Source organism: Protopterus annectens, chromosome 6.part1 (genome assembly GCF_019279795.1).
Source record: "Protopterus annectens isolate FY-2018-M chromosome 6.part1, PAN1.0, whole genome shotgun sequence".
NCBI classification, from domain to species: Eukaryota; Metazoa; Chordata; order Ceratodontiformes; family Protopteridae; genus Protopterus; species Protopterus annectens.
Genome location: NC_056738.1, coordinates 409,693,495 through 409,708,898, shown reverse-complemented (window position 1 = coordinate 409,708,898; position 15,404 = coordinate 409,693,495). Strand labels below are relative to the sequence as shown.

Genomic DNA, 15,404 nt, shown 5'->3' with positions numbered 1-15,404 from the left:
GGTGACTCAATAGTGAGGCACACTGATGTCCCCACTCACTAGGTTGAATAAGGAGAATGTAACAGTCAGCTGTCTATCAGGTGCCAGAATATGACACATAACACACGCACTTAATTCACTCCACAACAAGTACAAATATGACTGTCATTGTCCACGTGGGTGTCAATGACCTGTGACACACCTCCCTGGACTACATGAAAAGAGACGGTGGAGCTCCTGGATTATGTGGCCCAGGCAGGTATGACCCTAGTTCTCAGCAGCATCCTACCATCGCCCAGAATGATACCACAGTGCAAACAAGAAATGATGGACTTCAACAATTGGCTAAGTTTCTGGTGTCATTCTAAGGGGATCCAGTATCTGTCTGCTTGGGATGACATGATTGACAGACCTCGATGCTTTGCCACAGATGGCCTGCATCTGACACCCCTGGCTAAGGCTCTTGCCACCCCCTACAGTGCCTTTTTTAGGCAGTGTTCCAAAGATCAAATTCCCACTATAACAGCTATAAATAAATGTAATCTGAAGGTCATGCTGCTCAACGCTAGAAGACTAAACCTCAAGATACACTCGCTCGAAGCACTCCTCAAAATGGAGAACATAGACATCTGTGCTGTAATGGAGACCTGGTTTAAAGCAGCAGAAAGCACCCCTGTGCTACCAGGCTATAACTCATTCCACACTTCTCGGCCCCAGAACATGGACCAAAGCTCCAAAGGTGGTGGTGTCTCCATATTCATAAAGAATATGCACACCTCCAGACTAGTATGACGCAGCTGAGATACTCCAGGTACAACTAACATTGGGTAAGACGGCGATTCAGGTCATAACCTGCTATAGGTCCGCAACCATGTCCCAAGACTCTCACTCCACATTCCTAAGGACCCTGGAAACTATTAAGATCCAACCCAACACTCTCATACTAGGCAACTTCAACTACCCCTCCATCAGCTGGGAAAACTACTCATGCACAGATGCACTGGCCCAATGCTTCCTGGAATTCATCAATTCCAATGCCCTGGACCAGCTCATTCTTACCCCCACTAGAGGAAGCAACATCCTTGACCTGGTTATTACTAACATGGGCAACTGTTGCTCTACACAAGTAGTCAATTCCTCCCTGGTTAGATCGGACCATAAACTAATCACCATGGAAATCCACAGCTCACCCACACCCCTCGCAAAATGTATCCACCATGAAAAATTTCTCCAAAGCTGACTTTGGACTCCTAAAAACAGAGGTGGCTAACTTCAGGGAACCCATGCCAATGGAAAATAGATGCATGACTGCCGAATCATACACCAATGCACTGTACAAACACGTACATAAATGCATGGAACTAGCCATACCCAACAGAACCAAGATGCTCTCCTCCAAAAAAAGGAAGCCAGGCAGGTGGTTACCCACCAATAAACTCTACAACAGAAGGAAGAAACTGTTGTAGAAAAAGGTGAAGTCCCAAGACTGGAAAAATTCCCTTACTAGCCTCAACAAAAAAGTTCAGATACCTCATCAAAACCTCCAAAGCCAGCTATGAAGGTTGGATTGCGGCAAACACTAAAAACAACCACAAAGCCTTCTATAGTTATATCAAGGATTTCCATGGCAATACCCATATTTGCTCCGAGTTACTGCACAATGGTACCCCCTATACTGAGCCAACAGATATTGCCAACATACTGGCGGACAGATTCAGTGGGGGTGGCCTAATGGTTGAGGTGTTTGCCTTACAAACACAAGGTGCAGGGTTTGAGTCTCACAAGGGATAATTGTCTAGGCTTAAAATGGCTCGCAAGGGCAGTCAGCCTAGTACTAATCTATAAATCTATAAACTTTACCCCTCTCACTCTCTTCTCCCTAAAAGATCAATATCAATACCGGACGAATGCCAGCCACCCAACATTACTACAGCACAGGTTAAAGCTGCATTGTCTAAGGCCAAGAATACTACAGTCATCCCTCTCCATAAAGGAGGACTGGCTACAGACCCTGGAAATTACTGCCCCATTAACCCGACGAGTCTGATATGCAAGGCTATGGAGCGCATCATCATGGACCTAATTAACAAGGGTATAGGGAATCTCCAAACTCTAGATCCCACGCAATTTGGTTTTGTGAAAGGTAGATCATGCCTGCTCGGACTCAAAGACTTCTTTGAGTCCATTACCAGAGCAGTGGATGAAGGTAAGGCAGTTTTATACAGCCTACCTCAATATGGCCAAGGCATTTGAAACCATTAGTCACTCAGGAATTACTGATAAACTCAGCAAACTACACACCAACCCCTAAATCGTTAGGTGGGTTGCAAATTGACTCACAGATAGAACCCACAGTGTGAAAGCAGCAGATTCCAAGTCAGACTGCCAACCAGTCATGAGTGGAGTCCCACAGGGATCGGTCCTGGGTCCTCTCCTGTTTGGCATCTACTTCTCAGATGTCCAGGCCAACACAGATGGACTCTGGATGACCAAATTCGCAGACAACTGCAAGCTGGGAGCCATCATTAGCTCCAGAAGTGATGCAGACATCCTACAGAAAGGCCTCACTGAGACCAATGATGGCCTTAAGCTTAATGCCAAAAAATGCGTAGTCATCCCCTTTGGGAAAAACTCCTTTCCCACTACTTACCACATTGATGGCAGCCCACTGAACACTGAAGGCGTTATAAGAGATTTGGGGATACAGGCTGACAGCAACCTCTCCTTCGACCATCACATTGTCACTGTGGTCAGAAAGCCCTAAGTGGCACATCTCATTACCAAGGGTTTTGCAGCCAGAAGAAAGAGGTCATCATTTCTCTCTAGTCTTCCCTCATTTGACCAATGAGTACAATGCCCCATTTGGTATGTACCTCACTAGACACCTGCAACAGTTGAGAGGCCACAAAAGTACCTCATGAAGAGGATCCTAGGCCTTAAACACATCGTACACGGGCAGACTCAAAAAAAACCCAGCTATTCTCTGTCTCACAGTCTACTAAGAGGGGATGTCTGCTTGACTTACAAAGCCATGTCTGACCTAGCTCTGTTAGAAATGCTACAGCTAAAGAAATCCCAATCCTTCCGCACTACACGCTCCAGACCTCAACCTCTTTACCACAATCAACAGAACTTGCTGGGGGGACAGGTTCATAACCCAGAGACTATCCATGTTCTGGAACAGGCTTCCCATACATGTCAAGCAGAGCACCTCACTAGCCCTCTTCAAACGAAATCTTGATGAGTCGCTGGGTAATAGAAAGTTCACACTGGGGATCACTCCAGTGGCTCTACTTGATAGAGGCACTGGGAACTAATGACTGGCGGCACAATGCCAGGGCATGTCTATGGGCTAGGCTTGTAAAGGCCCCAGGGGCATTAGCCTAGTACACAACACGTCTCTTGGTATGCTTTATGCCCATATGACCTGCAAAGACAATGTCATGGGCTATGGCTAGAAGTGCCAGACAGCAGGCTCTGGGCACTACAAACTGCTGCATTCTCTCACCCTCTAGCTCTCCCTTAGGGGTCCACACTCTATACAGTAACCCTTTGTCCCAGTATACGGATTACCCCTTCCCTTGAGAATCAGGTGCCTCAGTATCTAACCTCCCTCACGCCTAGTAATGTAGGGTCCGAGAGCTGAGCCTGTCTCAACTCTCTCTTTGTAACCCTTCCCAGCTCCCCTTCCACACGAAGTCTGGTATTCTCTGAAAGTGGTACCTCACTGTCAGCCTGGGCACTACTACTCTCCTCTGCCGTTGCAGTCATTCTTTCCAAGGAAACATCAGTACTCAAAAGCAGCTGTTGGTCACCTTCAGTCTCACTCCTTCCCCGAAGTAACCCCCACACCAGGCCTGGCTTCAAGTATGCTGCCTGTCTGGGTCACCCCAGGTTACCAGACCCAACATGTTCATCTCCACGCCTGACTGCATGTAACTGCATGTACACAAGGTACTGCATTATCAAAATCATTCCCTATCAGGACATATGCAGGAATATTCTCAAACACATCTACTTGTTTACTTTCTTTTCCACCCTCCCAGAAAAATGTAATCCCTAGCCAAAGGTATCTGGAATGGGGTCCCTCCTAAAGCTCTGACTGGAGTAGACTGCCCAAGTAAATAGTGCGCCTCTAACCACTGCAGGCTTCACAATGATTAGGTCAGAGGCTCTCTCTTAGCAGTGGCCTGTTTCCCATTTACTAAAGACAGGCTATAACCTCTTGTGGTAATTTGGTAGCCTTATTGTCTCCAGACAACTTACTGCTGGCATTCTGTCATTCCCACTTACTGGCTCTCCCACCTATTGATCCCCACCTTGCCTCCATGAACACCTATACGCCTATATGCTACATGGCCCCACTGGTTGCATTTATAACATTTAACCCTTTGTCCTGGAAGTGTACCTGTACTAGTGGCTTCCCCTGCTACTGCTGGACTCTGTTGGGGTGGTTTAGACTACCCACCATGGGGTTCCCTTAGACCCATGAACAACACTGGGTATCCCTTTCCTTTGTAGTGATGTCCTGCTTTCTAGGTCTCCCTTTTCCCCTAACTCATCTGCTGTGTTACATTACCTATCAGCTAACCAGATTCTCATGTCCACAGGCAAAGTGCTAAGGGCTTTTTCCCTCACATAAAGGTTTGCCAGCCCTTCAAAAGTGGTGACCTGACACCCACTCATCCATTAATGAAAATAAATGCTTAATTCAGCAATATATTCACACACACTTTCATCTGCCCTGTGTCTATGCTCACAAAACTTTTTCCTATAAGCTTCAGGTGTTAAAGTACTCTAATAGACAATTTTTAACAGTATTATAATTTAAGCAATCCGTATCAGACAGTTTAGAAATAGCAGTTACAGCTTTATTATGAAGTAAGGGGGTCAGGAACCATACATAGAGCCCTTGGTCCACATTATACTGTTTACATACCCTTTCAAACAGATTAATAAAACTGTCAAAATTATCACCCTCTGTAAATTGTGGAAGAAATTTACTAACCTTTGTTGCTACTGGGGTTCGTTTACTCCCTTCCCCATTACCTCCATGACCCTGGTGAAGACTTAGCATCTGCTTTTCCTGCTGCTGCTGCCTCTCATTCTCCTCAGCTTCCAGATGTCTCAGCTTCTCATTCTCTTCAGCCTCCAGGCATCTCAGTCTCTCTGCTGATGTTATTTCCAAACGTTTGGCCTTCAGTTCAAGTCTCTAACTCCAGACCGATTTTTACGTCTTCTGTGGAAAGGTTGAACTGCCCATTTTCTGAGAGTTGTACCTCCCCAAGGCCAGTCTGATTGTCCTTCTGGTTGCTGGTCTATAATGCAGATGTAACTAAATCTGCAATCATTTCTGCTTTAGTCAGGTTGGCATGCTCCAGCCCTTTGGCTTGGCACATCTCAGCCAAATGGCTCCTTGTCAGCTTGCCATACTCCTCTACTGACATCCTTGACTGCTCTCGCTGACTAACTAGTTTTAAAAAAACTATTGTGATATGAAACTCTGAATGTTCAGTGTGGCTGAGAGTACAAACACGATCCTTAGTGACCACTGTTTACAGGCCACAGGAATTCAATATCCACACCACTGAATCCCAATATATGGATATCCCACCACTGGCCACCAATATATGTGATGTAGCTATCCCACCACTGCCCAACAATATATGTGATGCCCCACCACTGGCCCAGTAATCAAGTAACCTCAATCCTCACCACTAGCACCAGTGGAGGATGTACACTGGGAAGGATGACAAGTATATCTACATGCACACAGTAAAGTGCAATTTCCCTCAAGAGCACAAAGAGACCCCAGTCAGTCCGGGGCTGGTTTCTCCCTGTTTCTCCAGATACCCAGTAAGACTCCCCACTGGCACAGTTATAGAGTTGAGATCTCAACTGAGTGGCCAAGCCAGGACGTCCAGCACTCTCTGTCTAACCAGTGCTTTGTGTCTCTGCCCAAGTAGCTGACAAGCACTCTGAGATTTGATTTACACACACAGACACATACACACACCTGGAAAAGGCTGACATAGGTTTACTAGCTATGCCCCCTTTTGCCCACACTATACGGTAGTTTTCACTGCCATCAGCAACTCCTTATCAGCTACTTTAAGGCCCTTAATAAAGACTGTCCAATCTTACTGTCTACTCCTCTTACTCTTAATACAAATAGTAGTTTGACCTAGAGCAAGGCTATCAGAAGTAGCCTGCAGTGTCACCAAATAAGTATGCAAGTACTCAGAACTTAAATACATCTCACAAATATCAGCCACAATGAAAGGTTTAAATATATTTAACAACAAATAAAAGTACAAGAAAACACTCAGGAAATAATCACAGTTACATCAGAGTTCAAAGTCACAGGAAATATTTAAAACATTGCAGGACAATCTCAAATAAATAAAGAAAACATCTACTAGACGTGTCCAACCTGCGGCCCTCAGAGCCCTTCCATGCAGCCCTCAAACTCTAACTGCAACATCGATGTACGCATGCCCCAAAACACTTTTTTTGTTTTGTTTTTCGCTACCGTGACCTGTAACGCTAATGTCGGTGTGCGCATGCACGAAAGCACCCTTCTAGTTTTGTTTTTGAGCCAAAAAAGGGTCAGTGTGTTTACGCCATTATTTTGCGCCGAACAAGCGGCGTGTGTGTGCGTTCTCGCTGAAGAGGGACTCATGTATGGATTTACCGCTGTTGCCTTTGAAAGGGACAGCAATTACCTGTGTTAATAGGTAAGTAAGGAGTGAGTGAGTGCATGCATGAAAGCGGAATTGTGTGCGTGAAAGTAGAAAAATAGTGTGTGTGTGTGTGTGTGTGTGTGTGTGTGTGTGTGTGTGTGTGTGTATGTGTGCATGACAGAGAGAGAGAGAGAGAGAGAGAGACGCATGCACAAAAAGGCTAACAATGATCAGTCTACCTACTGAACACAAACAAGTTAGCTCACAAATATATCATACATTAAGAGTACACTTTCATTAAATTGCGGCTTTCCTGACAGGGAGAGTGTTGTATTGAACATGAACTCATACCTCTTAACTGTATGGATTTTCAAAGAATGCCTGGATTTTTGCCTCATCTTCCAATTTGTGTCTTTTGCTTAGGAAATAAAAGTAGTCATCCAAGGTAATGCAGTTCCAGGGAGTAAGAATGAAACAGCAGCCTAGGGTTAATGGGTCAGTAGTGGACTGACTATATGGGACTGTAGCGTATAAAGTTGTATTGTTTTTTCAGACAAACAAAAAAGCACCTAGTACTGTTTTTTCATTGGTGGGTTCTAAGCAGTTGTAGATTGGACAACAGTAAGCTTAGCTTTGGCGGATCATCAATACTGGCAAATCAAGTATACACAATCACAATGTCATTTTTTAAATGTTGAGGATTTTAGTGTGTATGTGTGTGCTATTTGTTGGGAGTGCTGCATCAGTAGATGATTATTAAAGACAGAGACTTACGGACTTTGGAGAATATGTTTCTTTGTTTCAAAACCTAATACTTGGGTACGCATGCCAGAAGTAGATTTTTTAAGGCATAGCTTCTTGCCATTTACAGTGGATGAATATTTACATTTAATGGACAATGTATTAGCGTGGGCCTGTGGGGTTCTGAAGGATGCCAAGTCTACCACTCCCAATGTCTTGTAAAGTGACCTGGAAATGGATATTGGGATGTTACTGAAAAAATTTAGTAAGTGGGCTTAGAAATATAGTTTAATTAAACAAAGTGTACTTTCAATTTACAGGCCATAATATAATTTATTTCAGGTAGTCCAGATACTGGTAGATTGTATACCATTAGACTTAATTAGGGAGAGCTGTAATTTTGGGGAAACAAGCAGCCCTAGTTTCAGTGAAAGCTCTGTGGTTGCTTGCAGGTAGGAAGTTGCAGGATGTTGATGCAATGTGTTTTATTTATTATTTTTAATGCATCTGTCATTTCAAAGCATGGTTTTCTTTGATGCAAAAGAAGGCAGGACTGAATGAGCCATATCATGTTTAACTGACAATGATCGGATAGAAATATTATAAATGATGTATAATGCTTGCAGCTACAGTTGTTTCAATGGTGTCTGTAATGCATAACTATTTTTGGGCCCGAGACCCACTTTTATTTTTCGCTTTGTCCAGATTTCTTGCTCTAAGGCTAAGAGGTATGGTTCCATACTAAATCAGAAGTTGTATTTACCTTGGAAGACTTTTTGGCATAATTATGCGACAGAGCCTTTTTAATATCTCTGCTTATTTCCAATATAAACTGCCATGTAACCTTGCAAATAACCTTCTTATTAAGCTACTTTACTTCTTTTGGAATTGACAGGTATGATTCGTCTGTTCGGACATAAGCATGGAGTGCTAATGTGACTTTGATTTCTTTCAGCAGTCTGGTTTACATAATCACAATAACTTTTCTGTGTTTCTGGGTGTGTAATCAATTTAACAGTTTTAAAGATGTTTTCCAAAAATAAATAAATATATAATAAATAAATAATCCTCTCTACACTTTGAGCTATTGACAAAGTCTGGGAATTTGTTTTTTTCAAAAGCCAAGGTCAGCATTACAGCTCAGTAAACTGTCAGTCTGTGAGTAACTTCTGCACATAATGTCTGAATGTCAAATGGCTTTAGATTGGAGGGAAGTTTATTTTTATTTTACATTTGTTTACTGGGAAAGTCCGACTGGACACAGGTCCATTTTCAGCAGGGGCCCAGGGAGAAAAGCTCCAAAAACAACACAAAACAGTATAATACAATACATGAGAGAGAGAGACAGCAAATTATGGATGTAGTACTCATACAATATAGCAGAGATTACATCTCGTAACAGTGAGAATCATTGAGGTACAGAATAAACTTAAAAACATTTTTTTTATAGTTATAATTACAGCAAGGCAAATATCAATGAGTAAAGTTTTTAGGAGAAAGCTGTTTGTACATAGCTGAAGCTCTGAAACAATCGTTTGGTATGGATTAACCTGGGGATTGACAAGTTATACGTTTACACCAGTATGTAGTATTATAGTTTATGGTTTTCTTACTGATTTACTTTTTGCCGAGCAGCTGTTTGTTGATTTATTGATGGTCCTTTTGGTGGTAGGAAATTACAAGGACAAATCCATCTCTACCATGATTTTTTTTTCAGATATTTTGACTTCCAGACAATTTCATTCAGTGAGTGGGTGTCATGTGATTACTGAGGTTGCCTATTTTACAGGTAGGGGCGTGTGTGTGTGTGTGTGTGTGTGTGTGTGTGTGTGTGTGTAAGAGAGATTTAATATGTATACTGAATATAATTTTGCAGGCGGCCACGGTGGTGCAACGGTTAGCGTTGCCGCCTCACAGTAAGAGGTTCTCCAGTTCGATCCTTGGCTGGGGTGCCTTCTGTGCGGAGTCTCTGCATGTACTCCCTGTGGTCAGGTGCGTTTCCTCTGGGTGCTCCGGATCCCAAAGACATGCTATAGGTGGATTGGACACACTAAACTGGCCCTAGGTGTGAGTGTGTGCATGTGTGTGCCTTCTGTGGAAGGTTGGGCGCCGGGCTGGCAACTCGACACCGTAAAACTTAACTGCCAATCATGAGCGGACGGTGATCTGCTGTGGCGACCCCTAACCGGGAAAAAGCCGAAAGAAGAAGAAGACTGAATATAATTTTGCAAATGGAATTCTTAGTTAAACATGCCCCTCTTCTTGGGCAACTAGACTTGAGTAACCAATATTAGATCTTAGCCATCCAGCTGGGAAAGGTTAGTATGTGGATTTTCCATCTGGTTTGATGAAGGCTATGCTACTTACCCAAGGGCTACATTTATGGTTATCCATCCAGCCATCGTGTTGCTGAACTACATTGTTTGATAATGAGAGGAGATTTTTACAGAAGATCGAACCTGTACATAAAAAGTGGCTTGTTTATGTTGCAGTAAAGGCTGTGGTCTTTGTAGTGAGCGTTTTAAGTATAACCAGTATTTCTGAAGTAGAGGAAGTCTCTTAAGGCAGGATCTTTCTTAGCCTGGAAAGCAAGCCAATGATGAAATTTATAGGGGCCAGTGAGAGAAAGAGGAAAGCAAGAAGCTTTTTATATTGTTTAGATAACTAAGCGAACTTAGTCCTTTGACCTTTTTTCTCAGAAATGGTCGTAGTCTTTCTTTTGGCAGGGTGTTTTGCTGAGGCACATGCCAAAAGGAGCATTATACTCAATAATGGCTCTTGTAAAGGAAGACTACAGGGATGTTATGACCTCCTTGTCCCTGGATGAGATACCCTTACTAATGAAGTGGGCCTTGTAAAAAGCTTTCCTTACAATGGAGACAACGTGGTGGTCAAAAGTCAGGTTTCTATCAACCTGGGTGCCCAAGTACCATACAACTTATTGCGTGCTTACAACATTGTTATTAATGTGATAATTTGTGGGGACATCACTCTCCTCAAAGGGGATGATGATGCATTTGTTGGCATTTAGCTTGAGGCCATATTTCTGGCACCAGTTATTTGTTTGGGTGAGACCCTCTTGTAGCTTATTCAGAATTGTTTTTTTAAGTCAGTAATGTGAATTCTTTATTTTATTGCAAATTTGTTGGGTTATTTTTGTGGATTATAGTACTGTAGGACTGCTGATGTTGACATTTTACATAGCTGGACTGCTGGAATGGTTTTCCCAGTGAGAAATGCTAGTGCTGTAGTGAATATGTTTATTTGTAAAGAAAAAAAAAAAAAAAATATATATATATATATATATATATATATATATATATATATATATATATAGATGTATATAGATACATAGATGACCCGCGGTAGTGGTGCTGCGGTAGCATTGTCGCCTCACAGCAAGACGTTGTCACGTTCGATTCTCAGCTAGAGCGTCTTCTTTGTGGAGGCATGCATGAATGAGCGTGCCTTCGTTGAAGCTGTGCGTCAGGGCTGGTAACTTGGCACGTAAAAATCCACTACCAAACGTTAGCAGACCGGAGTTCCGCTGTGGTGACCCCTAACCGGGATAAGCCGAAAGATACAACAACAACAACATAGATATATAGATGTATGTATGTATATATATATATATATATATATATATATATATATATATATATATATATATATATATTAACTAAGATGTTAGAGTTAACTGTTAGATTAGAGAATTAGAATTAGAATGAGAATTAGAATTTAGGCAAATATTAGGCATTTATTACATTTATTCATTGTTCAAATGCACCTACAGTACAGCCAGGAGGTCGACTGTGGTCTTCCCGAGCAACAAAAAAGTTAACTATATGATATATTTTATATGCGGCCCCAAGACCATTTCTGTTCACTCAATGTGGCCCCAGCAAGCCAAAAGGTTGGACACCCCTTTTCTTCACTATATTAATGACTGTACCTAAGAGAAATTACGGTTTCCTAGTTGAAATACTTACAGAGCAAGCAGGCAGAAGTGGTGAGTGGATGTTCTTGTCAGGTCAAAGACAAAATACAAAACGTTCAGTCTCTCAGAGTTCTTAAACTAATATCCCAAACATTACTACGGGGATAGCTTACAAACATGACATCACTTCTTGTCATCTGACTATCCCAGGTAAAAGCCCCTACTGCAGCTGGTAGCATTTAGCATCTACCTGTAAAAATACATAGACCTCAGATCTTCTAGCAAATGGTGGAAGTCGTAAAATACTTTACATCCCTCCACATTTAAAGACAACACAAAAAACTTCTAGTTCTAGACATTATGTCTCCTGTTGCACTGAAAGATAACACCTCTTTTGTTTAAGGCCCAGCCATAAAATAACTTAATTTAATCTATTTGTTCTGAAGTTTTGCAAGTTAATCTCCTGTGTTTCAGTCTCCCCTACTGAAATATATACATCTATACAGTTACAATAGTGCATATATATTTCAGCTCAGTACTTTACAAAATATCCCTTCAGCACACGTCTGTACAATATGACATACAGTTCTAATACATCTGTCACACAAGCATCTTACATGAGCATGTTGACATTCTCAAATGACACACAACCACTTACAAAATTCCAGATAGCTCGGCGGGCAGTATCTCCTTCTGTCATACTTCAAAATAAATCATATTAATATTCACAAATGACACAATTATTTACAAAATTTCATCTACCTGGGCTGGCAGTATCTCCTTTAGTTAAAGTAGTAATGGACGAACTCTACAATCAATAAGAGGATGGAGTGACTCAAACTTCCCCCTACAGAACTCGGGGTTCAGAGATCGATGTGTCAAAGGCTAGACTGTATAACAGAAGATCTAAGCCTGTACACAAATCAACCAGACTAAAGTGTTGTTCACACACACACACACACACACACACACACACACACACACACACACACACACACACACACACACACACACACACACACACACACACACACACTGACTACTGTAGCAAACAATTAAAAATAAAGTTGCTACTTTACCCTGTGGTGGCTTCCATCCTGAAGGTGTAGGGTACTTGTCATGATTTGGAGGTTCTGGGATTCTCGTTGGTGGAATAAGCCTTTCCACAAATTTGAATTCATCTGTGGATTCAATAACAACTGGGTATTCCGGCTTGACATTTGTAGAAACTGTGCAATTCTGTTCAAGAGAAAAAATATGGAAATAAGGCTACAAGGGTACTTGCAGTCCTTGTTATTCATTTTATGAACTTCTACAGATTAGGAAGTACAAAAGATAAATTTAATTTAAAGCTCATTCCAGTCTAAAAGTACCCAATTGCTTTGACAAAAGGGAACATATTCATGTTTTGCTCATCTTCAAAGACAGCATAACTTACATGAAAAATGCATATTAACAACAATTTGCACCACTCAGACTCCTCTTTTTAAAATATAGTTAATTTAGAAATGCTTTAGTTATTGCGCCTGCAAACAGCATCCATCAATTCCAAGACCGAGAACATTACCCAATGTATTTTCACAATGTTCAAAGCATGAACAGGCCATGAAATAGAGCAGCAAATCTTTTGCAGATGCCTTGTCAACCTTTCTTATACTTTGCTGACCTACACTCACTCTCTTCAGCAAGCCATTCCATGGCAATAAAACTATATTTATCAAGTAAACCTTACTAAAGAAAAAGACAAATCAATTGATCATTGTAAAAGTGGAAGAATGACATTTACTTTCTGTGATTCTACTTCCACTGGGTAACTCCATAATCCTAATGCGTTCCACCATATCAACATCACATTACAATGCTGCAAGAGTCGATGGTGGGGGTAGACACACATACTCAGTTTGCCATCCCATTAACCTTTACGTCCATGCCCCCCTACCTTGTGCGGCTTTGAAGAGACCAGCTCCAACAAAGTAAATACCTCACTAGTGTTATCAATACTGACTTTAACAACCACCGAACCTGCTCTTCACTCCACTTGAAGTATCTGCTATAACCCTGACAGACAAGGTTGGGTTACACCATCACATTATCCAAATGGATGCTGGTGTAGTACTAAAATCTATGATGATGCCTGCTTACTAGAGGAGACTGAGCAAGAGGAGAAGAATGACAAGGCTACACCTGTTTGCTTCTCTGGGGGAAGGGGAGCATGTGGCTAGGTACAGACACAGTCAAGAATTCAATGTGGAATCTGAGAATTCCTCACTGGCACTACCTCAAGGGGGTAGGGTCAAATTAATATTGCACACAAAGGCACTAACATACTTCTCAAAGTCCACTGTACGTCAAACCTTGTACACCTACAGACATGCACATCACTGAAACAAAGCCAGATCCCCAGGGAGGACAACTGTGCTTCACTCACCCCAGGGGAACAAATGTATCTATGCAGCAGCCAGGAGAAAGGTTCTATGGATTAAATCCAAAATATTTACACAAGTAGATCAAAGATCATAGCCATTTCCACTAAGAGCATTTTGCAAAGTGGGACCTCCCTTATTTAAAAAACAACTCCATGGTCACACAGCCAGAGAAGTGGAAATGGGTCCACTGTCAGTAACAACAGTACAATGAAAAATTGTTCCCATTTCCCCATATGAAGAATTCTAGTTAGAAAACATTACAGTTTAACTACAACCATTGTTTAAATAACAGAACAAAAACACTATCCCCCAGCAAAAAAAAAAACACCTTTCAAAATCAGAGTAAGCCACAGGAACCCCAAACTCTTGCCATCTGAAGTTTGTGGTCTGAACGCTTAAAGAAATGATAGTCATGACTGAGGAACAGCATACTCCTAAACTAGCTTGCTCACCACTGTAAATACTACATGTAGTTTTTAATGTAGGAAAATATCACTTACCTGGATCCTACCCATGACCTACAGGTTTCCTGCCAGTCTATGTGAAAAGCTTGTTGCAGTTCAAGCATCAAGTAGAACCCCTATGTCTCCTGCAGTTGTGGTCCAGCTAAAGAACTACACCAAAGTGGACTAGTGAGACACAGTCTTTGTTGCCTACCTGCCAGGCTCCAGATGCCCAGGACCTCCACTATATGCCTCAAAGCAATCTTTAACATCACCTTCAAAGGAACAGATGGGAGACAAACTGCTTACAGTTTTCAGCTCAGTTCTAGTCATCCTATTGTGATGAACCATCTCAGCTACCCTCTAGTTCTCCAACATCACATCTTACACAAAGAGGGGCTTACACAGTTTTACCAACAATCCTTACTCATCTGTCAACATAAATGGAAAAGGAAACTTGTTTGGTTATCCATCCTGTTCATCTTCAGCACTCTGATCAATACTCCATTTGTCTCACTCTCTGCATTCCTACTTGCCACATTCTATGCCAGTACCTACCATACTTTTTTTTTTAATTTTCATTTAGCACATCTGCTTATTCCTTGAAAGTGCTATGAATGTTTATGAAGAAGCCAAAGAGCCTAGTTTCAGAATTTAAGATAATCCATTTTCCTGTTGCAAACCCTTACCAGATCTGCTTCACTTTCTCCAAGACTAGCCACGAACTATAACTATGGCCGTTTCCTGTCTTCACCAAACTTGGTGCAAGCCACAATATTTCCTTTATCGCTCTTTTTTCACTTTAGCTAAAACAGCTGTTTTTATTAGTATCACTTTTCCTCTTCTGTGCAATATACTCCTTCAATGATAAACCACCTACATTACATATTTTACATTGCAAAGATATAAACATTTTGATAGCTTCTCAGCACTACATCTTTAGCAAATGAAGCAAAAATAAGTCAGCCAATTCAATGAGTCATATTACAATATCTTGTATCCTGCTCTGAACACAAATCAAACTTAAAATGGCAGCTCTTTGAAGGCTCTATTCCATTTCTGTTTCTTAAAGTCATAATCAAATGATGAAAAAAAAAAAAGGGGGGGGGGGTCATTTACTGCATTAGTAACATTATTTACCACACAATTTCCTAAGTGTTACAGGTTACTCTGCTAATAGTAAAAAAGTTATAGT

The 15,404-nt window shown here is 41.6% G+C and overlaps 1 protein-coding gene across 1 annotated transcript in view; it reads right to left on the bottom strand.

Moving 5' to 3' along the window:
* The window catches only part of MRPL49 (mitochondrial ribosomal protein L49), a 188,154-nt gene that overhangs the window by 66,999 nt on the left and 105,751 nt on the right, over positions 1 to 15,404 (bottom strand). Inside the window, exon 2 of the mRNA XM_044075832.1 lies at positions 12,420 to 12,579. Within this exon, the coding sequence (XP_043931767.1) occupies positions 12,420 to 12,579 (160 nt within the window). The remainder of the gene's footprint in view (positions 1 to 12,419; positions 12,580 to 15,404) is intronic.